At 34.1% G+C, this 13,700-nt stretch overlaps 2 protein-coding genes across 2 annotated transcripts; one reads left to right on the forward strand and one right to left on the reverse strand.

Annotated features, from left to right (window-relative positions):
- Window positions 1–2,172, forward strand: LOC107936697 (tubulin beta-9 chain). Its single transcript, NM_001398448.1, has 3 exons — window positions 1–443; window positions 548–817; window positions 1,375–2,172. The coding sequence occupies exons 1-3, from the start codon at window positions 50–52 to the stop codon at window positions 2,046–2,048; spliced, it is 1,338 nt and encodes a 445-aa protein (NP_001385377.1). The 5' UTR covers window positions 1–49; the 3' UTR covers window positions 2,049–2,172.
- An 8,596-nt stretch (window positions 2,173–10,768) lies between these two features.
- Window positions 10,769–13,165, reverse strand: LOC107936698 (oxalate--CoA ligase). The gene is made up of 4 exons (XM_016869451.2): window positions 12,873–13,165; window positions 11,417–12,464; window positions 11,216–11,319; window positions 10,769–11,120 (listed from the first exon to the last, which is right to left on the reverse strand). The coding sequence occupies exons 1-4, from the start codon at window positions 13,071–13,073 to the stop codon at window positions 10,905–10,907; spliced, it is 1,569 nt and encodes a 522-aa protein (XP_016724940.1). The 5' UTR covers window positions 13,074–13,165; the 3' UTR covers window positions 10,769–10,904.
- Between the last annotated feature and the right edge of the window lie 535 nt (window positions 13,166–13,700).

The raw sequence follows: 13,700 nt of genomic DNA on the forward strand, positions 1-13,700 counted from the left end.
ATTCCTTTTATATTTTTCCTCTCCAATTTTCCGTCACTTTCCCGAGAAAATGAGAGAAATCCTTCACATCCAAGGTGGCCAATGCGGCAATCAGATAGGAGCCAAGTTCTGGGAAGTCGTATGTGCCGAACATGGCATCGATTCAACGGGTCGATATGGTGGTGACTCGGAGCTCCAGCTTGAGCGAATCAATGTTTACTACAACGAAGCCAGTTGTGGCCGTTTTGTTCCCCGCGCAGTTTTAATGGATCTGGAACCCGGAACCATGGATAGCGTAAGATCCGGTCCTTACGGACAAATTTTCCGACCCGATAACTTCGTTTTCGGACAGTCCGGTGCGGGAAACAATTGGGCTAAGGGACATTACACTGAAGGAGCGGAGCTTATCGATTCCGTTCTCGACGTGGTTAGAAAGGAAGCCGAGAATTGCGATTGCTTGCAAGGTTATCATTTGCAATTCTATTTTTAAAAATTTGAAGGTTCCTTTGGTTATTAGGTGTTAACTATGGTCTACTGCTAATCATAAATTGGGGCTGTTTGGTTACAGGGTTTCAGGTATGCCATTCTTTGGGAGGAGGAACGGGTTCCGGAATGGGAACGTTGTTGATATCGAAGATACGAGAGGAGTATCCGGACCGAATGATGCTTACGTTTTCGGTGTTTCCATCTCCCAAGGTTTCTGATACTGTTGTTGAGCCTTACAACGCGACACTCTCAGTTCATCAGCTTGTGGAAAATGCTGATGAGTGTATGGTTCTTGATAACGAAGCTCTCTACGATATCTGTTTCCGTACCCTCAAGCTCACTACTCCAAGTTGTAAGTATTTTTTTTTGTTTTCTTGCAAATGAAGCTTCTGATTTGTTACTGTCGAACTACTTTTTGTGTTTGTTTGGTTGGTAAGAAATGAAGTAGAAACTGTAAATTGGGTTTTTATAATTTATTTTGGTTGAAGGTGTTTAACATAGTATTGTTTGGGCAACCATCTGGATATTAATTAGATTGATTTTTTTTCAATGTATTTGTTACACGAAATTTGGGTAGCTTGTGAGTGCGTTTGGTATTTGATTTAGTTGAAAATTTCTATTTTGTTATGATGAATCCAAAACTAGGAACACATGGAACTTGTTGTGTCTATTTTGTGATTGAATTAGCATTTTCAATTTAAGGTCTATAACCTGCTCATTTAGATTCCAATTTGTGAGAGTTAAAACAGTGAAGTAATAGCCCATCTTTCTGTATATTGAGGGTTAGGTGGAACTGAATTAGTAGGAGCTACATGAATCTTAGATACTCTTCTCTGCCACTGTGCAATGAATACATTCGGGGCTGTATATACAATGTACGAGATCTAACTTGTAATGTTTGATGTTCAGTTGGAGATCTCAACCATCTAATTTCTGCCACCATGAGTGGTGTAACATGCTGCCTTCGCTTCCCTGGTCAGCTTAACTCAGATCTCCGCAAACTTGCTGTAAACCTTATTCCATTCCCTCGACTACATTTCTTCATGGTGGGATTTGCGCCTCTCACCTCACGCGGTTCCCAACAGTACAGAGCCCTCACTGTCCCTGAACTTACACAGCAAATGTGGGATGCCAAGAACATGATGTGTGCAGCTGATCCTCGACACGGTCGATACCTCACAGCATCAGCGGTCTTCCGTGGGAAGATGAGCACGAAAGAGGTTGATGAGCAGATGATCAATGTGCAAAACAAGAACTCATCTTACTTTGTTGAATGGATCCCGAACAATGTGAAGTCCACTGTTTGTGACATCCCTCCAATCGGCTTAAAGATGGCATCCACATTTATCGGGAACTCTACTTCAATCCAAGAGATGTTCAGGAGGGTGAGTGAACAATTCACTGCCATGTTCCGTAGGAAAGCTTTCTTGCATTGGTATACTGGAGAAGGGATGGATGAGATGGAGTTCACAGAAGCGGAGAGTAACATGAATGACTTGGTTTCTGAGTACCAACAATACCAGGATGCAACTGCAGATGATGAAGAGTACGAGGAAGAGGAGGAATACGAGGCAGAGGCTTAAAATCTAATGGAATAATTTGGATGTTTTTCGTTGTGTTTTGGATTGGGCTTGTGGAGTGTGTTGATGCAATTTCTCACTGCCTGTTTTTGGTCTTTGGATCACTGTATTGTTGATTGTGTCGACTTTAGTTTTGTCCTCACAGCTTACGGAGTATATGTTGTTGTATTGCTTGTTGATTCATCTTATAAGTAATTTCTAGTACACCTTAAGTAAATGGTTTTTTATACTAATTTTCGTTTTAACCGACATTATTAACATGCATTCAATCAATGTTGTGAAAACATTCTGTAATTTAAGGAACATGGTTTACCGATTTGTGCCGTGTATTGTGGCAATGTCTCATTATAATAAGATATTTTTTTTAATTAAGCGTACATATCTAGGTTACTGGCTCGATCTGGGACTAAGAAGGGGAGTACAATCATCCAAGCATGCAACTACATTAAACATTGTCTGTCATGGCACAAAGATAGCCCAGGCAGTAAACACATCATGTCCGTCCCCAACAGTGTGCATACCATTGAATCACTAGAAATTGTAGCGGAAAAATTAATATTTTATCCAAAACCTTGCTCTCTTCATAATATATTAGATTATAGCACACTTATAATAATATATATATATCTGTTAAAAAAGTTATGTAGAATTTGAATAATGGTTTTTAAAAGGGTTGAATTAAACTAGAAAGCATGTGTGGAAACCACAAATTAATTAAACGAATGATTTAAAACAAATTAATAATGACACATAAAATATATACATTATTAAAATAATGTTTATCAACGCAATTTAGAAGCATTATTATTCTACGAAGCCTCGCTCAGTGAATGTTTTATTAAATAATTTATCCAATCACATATTAGTTGAAACTCAATCTACCATTACACAAGCAATTGCAGTGCCAATAGATAACTCGTTACAACTACTCTCCTAAATACCTCACTTACAAACAGTTTTAACTCTTTCAATTCATGCCTATTAACTAAGTGCAAGAATACAAGGAATTTCGACAATACATGAATCAAGAATACAAGGAATTTCGACAATACATGAATCAACAAGATCGGCACAAACACTCTTCAAGAAGATGTATCCTTATCATGCGAATTGTTGCCTATTTATAGGCCAAATAAAACAGCTTTGCAGACCAGTTTTTGAGAAGATAAATACATGCAAAATGATCCAAGATAAAAGCCTCCAGCATTTATCCGAAAATAGTCTTATTTTCTAAGTAAATGCATCAGTGCAATCCACACTACAAGGCTTAAAAGAATAAGTCTTGATGGATATGACACGTCCATCTCATGATTTCTACAATCAACTAAATTTGATTATATCAGTTGGAGATGAAATAAAGCACGTTTTAGGATTCATTTGCTTATGGAGAAGACAATCATGAATATTTAAGTCAAAAATGTCAACATCTAATATCATTTAAGCTGTCCTAAAGTCCGGTCCAGATTGTTCTTCAAAGGTTTGTCTGGATAGCCTGTTTAAAAGGGAAGTTATTTAAACAATGATCAAAATACCAACACTGGACAACTTTGGTCCCAACAATCTCCCCCATTAACTTTCTGAAAAAACATAAAAATGTTAAATACTCCCTGACTCTCCCTATCACCAAGCCACAAACACACTTGAGATATTAAATGTAATCTGAACAAGAATCTCATGAAAGAACATAACTTCCTAATAACAACAGTAGTATATAAAACATGAAATAAGAGCAGCAGCAACAAATAACCATCAAATCCTCTAGAACAAAACATAAGAAATTCAAAAGTATAACATCAACAACACAAGAGCACATTCTCTTGCTGACACTAGCAACTCACATTCTCCCCCTCACACCAGCAACTCCCTTTACTAGCAACCATCTCCTCCTCGTCAAAAAGCTCCACTTACAAAGGTGTCTTTTCCATATCACAAATCAATTTTGAGTATTGTTTTCTTAGAAGCTAGCCTTTTGAATATCCACAACAAGGGAGTCCACTTCTCCTCTCAAAATCTTGAGTTTTATTTGAAAATTGCCTATCATTCTTGTTGCTAATGCAAAGTAGGTAATTTTACATTAGTTGAGAAAAGGTTTATAAGGGAATTTAAATATATTCTTGCCTCCCACTCCCATTGAGTAAATTGAGGCTAAAGGCCCAACATGTGTGCACCACTATTGCCCCCAACCTAGTTTGTGTTAACATTGTGCCTGTTTTATTTTTAATAATTTTTTTTGTTCCTTTTATAAAAAAATACTTTTTTTTTGTTTTTTAAGATATTTTTTAGTTGTAAAAAATTTTCTAACTGTTGTAGAATATTTTCGATTGAGGAAAATCCTTTGTTATTTTTAAAAACTGATACCACTATTTTATCATTTTACCCCTTCAGAAAATAATATAAAAAACAGACCATTCTTCTCATTTTTCTACAACAACAAGCAAACAACAATCTTTTCTTTGCCTTTTCTTAGCTCACTTGTTTTTTGTTCAAAAAAATTTTCCGATCAAATTTCTGACCAAGTTTTCAATTTTAGTTTCCAATCTACTTTTCCGAGTGCTTTTGAGAAGAGTAATATCAATTGTATTCCACCCTCTTTATTTGAATGTATGAATATTGAAGTACTGTATTAACCTTGAAGGGTAATGTCTACTACATGATTACATCGATCAAAGTGAATTTACTTCTAATATAGTAGTTTTTCTACGGCACAGTGATTATTTTATTTATTTATGCTCAATTTATTTATTCTATCTATGCTAACTATTTTGTTTTGCAGTAAAATATTTCTAACAATTATTATACAATTATATATATTATAATTATACAATTTTTACACGTTATTATATTTGCTTTTATCGTTATTGTATATAATAATTATGAATTAATTATTTGAAATAAGAGTGAGCGTTCGATCAAATCGAATGAAAAAATTATAGTTAATTGAGTTGACGAATCCTATTTTATCATCCTAACTCTATTTGAAATTTTCTCAAATCGAGTCGAGTGAGATAGAATTTGAATCGAATATATTTGTTCGAGTTAAATTTAAAAAATGATTTTAAGTCCTTATAATCACTGTCACCCAACGTAATCAAATTTGTTATTAACTTTCACTCCCCTCATAATTTATTTATTATTCTTTTATATACGGTTTAGTTTCTTTGATTGCTTCGTTGTTTCAATTATCTTCTGATTCTTGTCACAATGTATTTTGAAATTAAAAATTATATTAAATGTAAAAAAAATATGGTTTCTTAAAAAAATTTATCTTAAAGATAAAATGTGAAATTGATATCAACGTAAAATTTTAACACAAATATTTTATAGCATCATCAACAATTAAATTTTAACAAAAATTTATAAAGATTCAATATGATTAAACAATTCAATAATATAAATATTATAAAATGTGAAATTTAATTTAATAATATAAATAATAGATATAAATAAAATTATTACTAGTTAGCTTTAGAGATTTGTTTTGGATATTTTAATTTTTTATTTGAGGGTAAAAGGTGGGAAGTAAAAGTTTAGAGTTTTGAGGGTTGACAGAGTAAAATTTGAGGGGAGGGGATATTAAAAAAATTAGGGGGAAGTTTTGGAAGTTGAGGGAGTAAAATTTGGGGGGAAAATAAATGGGGGAGTAAAATTTTTGGGAGCAATAAGTTTGGGGTAGAGGGGGGTGGGACGGGAAGAGAATAAAAGTTTTGAGAGGAAAGTGGGAGTAACAATTTTGGGAGAAAGTAAATAGAGTTGGGAGTTCAGGAGGTCATTTTTGCCCGGGCCCAAAACGAAATAAATAAAACCCAAAATAAAAAATAAATAGTCCAAACAATCCAAATTACCAGCCTAAATTACAAACCCAATTACAGCCCAAATAAATTAAAACCCTAGATGGCCCAATTGGCCCATAACCTAAACTCAGTTTCAGTAAAAACTAAAACACTAATCTAACCCTAGCCTCCTAGTGCCGCTGCGCCTCCACGTGCCGTCTGACACCCCTGCCCCTGGCCGCCGCACGCCTCTTTCACGCGTGTCTGACACCTGCAAAGAGAGCCAACAAGCACAAGGCAACAAACAGAAGAAACAAATAGCAAAAAGACAAAAAAATAGAAATTAATAGTTTTGTAAATCAGCTATAAAAGCCATGAAATATCAATGTATGCTTCTTCTGGCTTTTTTCGGACACACAAGTAATCAAAATACATATTTTAGACTGTAGAAGGTGATTTGTGTCTTAGTTATTCTAGATTTACTTTTTTTTTATTTTAATTTTGTAAAAAAGAATAAATAAAGAAAATAAAAAACCCAAAAGGGTGGTCGAAGCTTACCTGTTTCCTCGTGGTCTGCCACCGTCGGAGTTCTCCTCCGTTCGCCAAAGTCGCAGAAACCCTTTGGGGTTTCGCTTCGGCTGCTTCCGCAAAGAGGAAAATGGTGAGGTCGCAAAGGAGGTTGCGTCCTCTTCTCATCTTCATTTTCAGTTTTAAAAATACATGAATCGGGTTTGCGTTTGAAGGAGAAAACCTCTTTAAAGAGAGGGATTTTTAAAACATTTTTTGTTGCTCTCCAGCACGGTGGCAGCACAGCGGCGCCACGATGGCACTAAGCAGCCTACGGCCGAAAACCTAGGCCGGAGAAATATGGTGTTTAGAGAAAATGGAGGTTTCTTGAAGTTTTTTTTCTTTTGCACTGAAAAAATGAAGTTTCAAAAAAAAAGGTTTAAATAAGAACACGAAACGGCGCCGTTTCGATTTGGCCTCCTAGACGCCAAAACGGCATTGTTTTGGGGAGGCCGACCCGACCCGACCCTATTAGCAGAGGATCTGCGTGTTTTAAAGCCAAATGGGCTACTTGTGCTGCTGGTCCTTCTGCGTTGTCGCCTGTTTTCAATTCGGTCCTTCTGCCTTTTGTTTTGAGTTTTTAATTTGACCCCATTTTTTTACGCCTATTTCATTTTGGTCCTGCATGAAACGGTGCGCATGAAGGCTGGGAATATTTTCCCAATCAGTCCCTCTCTCTTTGCGCGCGTTTTGTTCGGGTGTTGCTCTTTTTCTTTTTAAATTTTCCCCTTTGATTTTATTTAGTTCCCAATTCGGTCCTGGGTCTGTTATGTTTTATTTTTATTTTTTAAAACTGTTTATTTTTATTTAATCCCTAATATGCTTAATTTTAACACTAAATTTTTTCTTCATATATGATCATTTTTAACAGTTTTTTTATTCGTTTTTAATTTTATAAATTGTTTTATATTATTTTAGATATTAAGTGTTTTAAATTATTCCATATATTATTTATGTTGAATTGCTATATATGTTATTTTATCTTAAATGTTTCATGGATTATATATTGTTTATTTTAAACTGCTTAAAATTATTCATTTCAAACTATTGACGTTTTGTCCATGTCAAATTTGTTTGTCTATTTCGAATCTTCTTATATCGTTCATTTTAAATATTTCATTTATATACTTTAAGTTGTTCATACATATTATTTTATCGTTCATCTTGGATTATTGATTATTATTAAAAATAATATACATTGTGTGATTATTGTTATCGTGTGAACTATAACTAGTTTATTCGTATTTCCATGTTATTGTCATTCATTGATGCAACATTCTATTCATAAATTAATTGTATATTCCATATTATCATCTCATTTTATTTCATCACTTTAAAAGCCACGTTCGATTTGTATATACCCGTAGTAATAAACCGGTCTATTTTATCACAAATAAATCCAATGCAATCGCCATCATTTAAAAAATCTCGAAATAAGGCAATGTTTCGCATTTTGGGAAATTTGAGGAATCGTATCCTAACTTATGGGGTTTCGATTCTCTTGTTAAACCTAAATAGCGAAACGCCCTTCTAAATTTTAAAATACGAACTTTCCTAAAAAAAATTAAAGGCAAGCTCAATCTCTAAGGTTCCAAATATCGGGTCCTAACTTACAGCATGTGATATTTCGTGACCTTGAGACGAACGAATCTTTAACTCTCTTTTCGGTTTATTCGAGTGTTTGTATTAATCTTAATAAAAGAGGATCGTATTTTTAAATTTCCCTTCAAATTTTTAGCTTTCGACATTAAGACATTAATTAATCAACTAGGTACCAATTTTTTTGGTATAACGAGGGTGCTAATCTTTCCTCGTACATAACCGACTCCCGAACCTGATTTTCTGAATTTCGCAGACCAAAAGAATTGTTTTAATAAATCCAAACCGTTTATTAAAAACAACCGTTTTATGAGGTGCTCCGATCACACCTCATCAAAAAAGATTGGTGGCGACTCCCATGTTCGTTTATGTTTTCAAAATCCAAGTAGACCCCGTTTTACAAAAAAATAGTTTCGACAGGGTGAAAACGTAAAATATTATAGTTTGGTATTCGGTTTATTCGAATTATTCGAGTTATTCGAATCCGAAAATCAAACTCAATTTGAACTCGAAATTCAAGAAAAAAAATTCGAGTTGACTCGAATAATTCGAGTAAATTGATTCGTTTAACTCGAAATTTAATTTTTTTGAGTCGAATCGAGTTTTGCTCACTCTAATTTAAATATATAATATATTTAATATATGAAGTATATAATTTTTTTTACTTTTTGAAATAAAAATAAAATTATTTTAATATGAAATTATTCAAAAATTTTATAAGTTACAAAATATTTTATATCATTTAATATTGCTATTATTAATTATAAAATTTTTATTGTGTTATTGATTATTGAAATGTGTATTATGACATCCTAGGAGAGTTAAAATGGACCGAAGTATAATGGCCGCAAGCAAATTATTCAATCGTCGACCATATGGATGGACCCTAATACTTCATATATTAAAAAAATTATACCATAGATTACAGAAGGAATTTCCTTGTATATTGTTACAGAAGGATCTGTTGAAGTTTTTTCTTTATCAGATTGTTTTTTAAATAATTCTGTTTTTTCAGAATTACTAGAACTGCTACTATCATCATATTTTAACATAGAATGATAATTAAACATACTAAATAGATCTTTATCTTTTTCATAAAGTTCTTCTATTAATTTTAAATATTCAACTCTTTCTAGTTGATATTTACCATCTGTAAATTTTTCTTTCCAATGTTCTATAAGTGTTTTATAGGATTGGAAATTATATTCTTTTTGTCTATCATCTTTTTTACGCTTTTGTATGTTTTTTTTATAATTTTTTAACATAGATGACGACTCATCAGAAGAAGTGTTCTCTTCTTCGAATAAAACTAAAATATTATCCTTACCATTACCATAATATAAAGAACCTAAATCTACATCAGACTCGATATTATTATTAAAGACCTAATCTAATTTATTATTAAAATTAGTTAATATTTCTTTAAACTCATGGTTTAAGTCTAAATTTTTAATATCTCCTAAATTATTTACTTTTTCTTCTACAGAACTGACCTTACTATATAACTTAGAAAAATAAAAAGAAGCCATATCCACAAGACTATTTATACCCTTACTCAGATATGAAATGTTGTTTTCATTTCTAGAGTCTATATGCGTAATATGATTACAAGTTTTATCTTGAAATTGACACTCGATTTGTTCCATAATATTTGTTTCTGGTACCTAAGACCGTCTATTATCTTTATCGTCTTCACACAACGCCTAACGTCCTCCCTAGACTCAACGACAAAAAGAAGACAGACTAACAGATATATGGGTTTTGAAACAAATAACTGTGAAACAAACAGAAATGTAAATCAAAGACAAAAACTTACAATGAATATTACGATATTATTTCTTCAGAAAGTCGTTACTCCGGCACCTCTGATACCAATGGGGGAGGGAGAGTGAAGGGATTTATAGGTTCCTAAATTATTTACTATATTGTTGAATAATATATTGGATATGGTATCAGAGGAAATTTTTATTTGATATTACCAACAAAATTGACCACCAATGTCTATTTCGAAAACAGCAATACCTTAAAACTAAAAGTTCACCGTCAGAAAAACCACTTGTATAGCCCCATATTTTTCCATCCACCAAACTTCACCTGCCATTGCCAACTAGAAATAACTTGTTCCCAACTTCTGGCTAGGAAATCTGATTGTTTGGCCACTAGAAGATCCAAGCTTGGACAATTGGCATTACGATCACACATATAAAAATACAAATGTTGTGAGTGGACAAAAGAAGGTAAAATATCGAGGTTCCTGAATTAAGAGTTAGATTACATTTTATTCTCTTTATCCAGATAATGGGTAAATTATTCCCTATACATTAGATTAAAAAGTAATTACAATTTTCATCAATTTGTACAGTTAAAAATTGGTATTGTTGACGGGATACTGAAGCAATAACATATGGTGTGCTATGTGTACTTCATGTTGATCTACACAACTCAGTTTTTTATAGTAGAAATAAAATAAATTTTTAAAGAAAGACCAATTTGACCTAATATATATAGAGATTGATTTATCTATTTTTTTTAAATAAAAAAGACAAAATACAATCTATCTTTTAATACAAAACTTTCATGATACTTTTACCAATTTTAACTTTGAAATCTTAAAAGCACAGATTTCGAACATTCTGTGTAATGGGAATTAACTGAATATAGGGTTTAGGTATTGTTGTATCCTCCCACATTAGTTATCATTGAGTCATAGTTGATTGATGAAACAAAGAATGATTGGATGATCAAAATGTTTATGAATGTAGACTTTATGATTGGATGATCAAAATATTTATGAATGTAGACTTTCCAATAATTTCTAATCAGAATTACATGTAACATGGTGCTTTAGTAATCCCCTTTTACACAAACAATAAATTGCAGTCGCTTAAATATGTACCTAAGCAATAGACAAGCAATGCTGAATTTAAGCTCCAAATTTGGGTACTTTAGCGGCAGACGTTTGAGCCAAGAAATGCTCTGCTACTATCCTCCTCTGGATTTTTCCAGTAGCTGTTTTCGGCACGGAATCCGTGATGAAAACTTTCTTGGGTACTTTGAAACTCGCAAGATTTCTTTTGCAATATTTCGTGATTTCTGCTTCATCCAAGCTTCCTCCCCTTAAAATCACCGCACAATTTATCTGCAATTTTTTGACACCGACTTTTAGACAAATTACACAACCAAACAGCCATTCAAAACCAAAAATAATCAAAACCATGAATTGGATTTTCTTACCTCCTCGCCATATTTCTCATCGGGAACACCGAAGGCAACTGCCTGTGTTACAGCTGGGTGAGCCAATAACACTGCGTCTACCTCAATTGGTGATATTTTCTCACCTGCCAAACAGAAGTGAACCAACCAAATATCACATCAGCATTCTAGCATAAAACACAAGTGATCATTCAACGCAATTGATGAGTAAGGAAATGATACCTCCACGATTGATGAGCTCCTTGATCCGACCAACAAGATGCAAGTATCCATCGGAGTCAAAAAACCCGACATCCCCAGTGTGGAACCAACCAAATTGAAAAGCCGATTTATTAGCCTCTGGGTTGTTCTTATATCCCTTTGTTACATTCAATCCCCTAATACAAACCTCCCCATTAGAATAAGGTGGCTGAATCTCCCCTTGTTCATTCAAAATCGCCATTTCTTGACCAACCGGTTTCCCAACCGACCCAGCCTTATGTGGGCCATTGTTTAGTAACGGGTTCGATGTCATGAGGTGAGACGCCTCTGTCATGGCGTAAGCCTCGAGCACTGGTGCGTCAAATGCCGCCTCTAGCCGTTCTAATATACTCGGTGCCAATGATGCACTGCAGCTTCTAATGAACCTTAGCTTGGGGTACCGTGGACGTTCGGGATTGCTCTCATGGCGGTCCAATATGATCTGGTGTATCGTGGGGACAGCAGTGTACCATGTGGCTTTGTATTTAATCATGTCCGTCCAAAATGTCGATGCAGAAAATCTGCCGGCGGCCGGGAGAGTGACGGCAGCTCCGGAAACGAGTGAACTCAGTAAGCCAGCTAACAAGCCATGCACGTGAAATAACGGGAGCACAATGACCGTCGAGTCTGACTCAGTGAGTTCGTAAACCGATTTAATGTTCAAAACTGAAGTCCCCAAATTGAGCTGAGTCAAAGGAACACCCTTGGGACGACTGGTGGTACCGGAAGTGTGAAGGAAAAGAGAGACGTCGGCAGGGTCGTTAACGAGTTGTTTGACTGAATCAATATTTGACTCGGGGTTGGAGGAGAGAGTTATTTTGGAATTTTCATCCTGGAGAGCGGCGGATACGAGAGGGATGTTCAACTTGGAAGCGGCGGCTTCAGCCGGCTTGATGCCTTCGGCTGGGATTAATAACAGCTTGGATTCTGAATCAGAAAGGTAAAACTCAAACTCCTCGGCAGTATAAGCTGAGTTTAACGGCGCGGCGGTTGCACGGCAACGAATTACAGCCAAGAACATAATAACAAGCTATATATGAAAAAAAAAGAATTATTTTTTCAGTAACAATAATAGTAAAATAAAACAAGGCAACTCGTAGCCTCTGTTTGGCAGCTCAGTAAATGATGGAAACCAAACAATGGAAAAACAGTATCACGAAAAATTAAAATTAAAATGAAAAAGAAAAGAAAATTTGATCTTTTTATAACCTAATAGACAAAGACATTTTAAATGCGTTTTGCTTTCTTTTTTTTTAACTAAAGAAGGGTTTTTTATTTGAAGGGAAAACAGTTTAACACGTAAAATAATTAAAAGCAACAATTTTATTTTCTTCCTCCGTATTTTCTCATCGACCAAACAGAATCTGATCCTAATGATTCATTCAAGAAGGTTTTATTGATTGAAACGTAAGAAGAAAAAGAAAAAAAGTAAACATACCTCCACGGTGTTTGGGAAAGTAAGAGCGACGACATCGCCGGGATGGATGCCGGAGGCGATGAGGAGAGAAGCAGCATGATCGATGATGTGTTGTAATTGAGCATGCGTCAAATCGAACTTGCCGGAAACTGATAAAGCTCGCCTGGTAGGGAACTCGGCCGCAGCCTTGTGAAGTAATCCTGTCAAAGTTACGGTTTCCATATTCTTTTTTTCTTTTCTCGACAACCAAATAAATGGTGAAAATATTGATGGAGAAAATTGGTGAGATTTGGAGGAGTTTATAAAGGGTTAAGAAGACAAGGAGAATAAGAGAGGAAGGATCCGGTGTAGGTTAGGAGCAGGGGAGGTTATTTAGCCACGTGGCTAAAGTGGACGGGTCAGTTTGCGGGTGCCACGCTTTGAGAGGTGTGTCCCTTTTTAGCCTTTTCCTAAAACGGCAAAATCCAATGTACACTTGTCCATCGACCTGATCGGGACCCAAAAATTAGAGTAAATTCTTCGTTACTTCTTGAAAAGTATTGTAGAAAATTATTTTGAAAAGTTTTGTTTAAAATTTAAGTGTTTAACATTGTCGTTAAAAAATATTTTTGAGAAATAAAATGTAAATTTTAGATATATTATTATCAAGTAATAAATATGTATTTAAATAATATTTAAATTAGTTAATATTATTATATTTTATTAAGAATATAAAAAAATATTATAACTTGTTGTTAATATTTTAATATATGAAATATAAATTTTAAATATTTTTAAGCAATAAATATTAATTATTTATAAAATTTAATTAGAATATATAAATCATATTTTAAATATTTAAATATAGCC

The sequence above is a fragment of the Gossypium hirsutum genome, chromosome D08, assembly GCF_007990345.1.
Source record: "Gossypium hirsutum isolate 1008001.06 chromosome D08, Gossypium_hirsutum_v2.1, whole genome shotgun sequence".
NCBI lineage: Eukaryota > Viridiplantae > Streptophyta > Magnoliopsida > Malvales > Malvaceae > Gossypium > Gossypium hirsutum.

Excerpts from the sequence above, each read along its gene's own strand:
- LOC107936697 (NM_001398448.1), top strand. The coding sequence starts at position 50 with ATGAGAGAAATCCTTCACATCCAAGGTGGCCAATGCGGCAATCAGATA. Across the intron at positions 444-547 it reads GAATTGCGATTGCTTGCAAG|GGTTTCAGGTATGCCATTCT; the intron begins GTTATCATTTGC and ends GTTTGGTTACAG. Across the intron at positions 818-1,374 it reads CAAGCTCACTACTCCAAGTT|TTGGAGATCTCAACCATCTA; the intron begins GTAAGTATTTTT and ends TTTGATGTTCAG.
- LOC107936698 (XM_016869451.2), bottom strand. The coding sequence starts at position 13,073 with ATGGAAACCGTAACTTTGACAGGATTACTTCACAAGGCTGCGGCCGAG. Across the intron at positions 11,320-11,416 it reads GGAGCTCATCAATCGTGGAG|GTGAGAAAATATCACCAATT; the intron begins GTATCATTTCCT and ends TCTGTTTGGCAG. Across the intron at positions 11,121-11,215 it reads ATGAGAAATATGGCGAGGAG|ATAAATTGTGCGGTGATTTT; the intron begins GTAAGAAAATCC and ends AAAAAATTGCAG.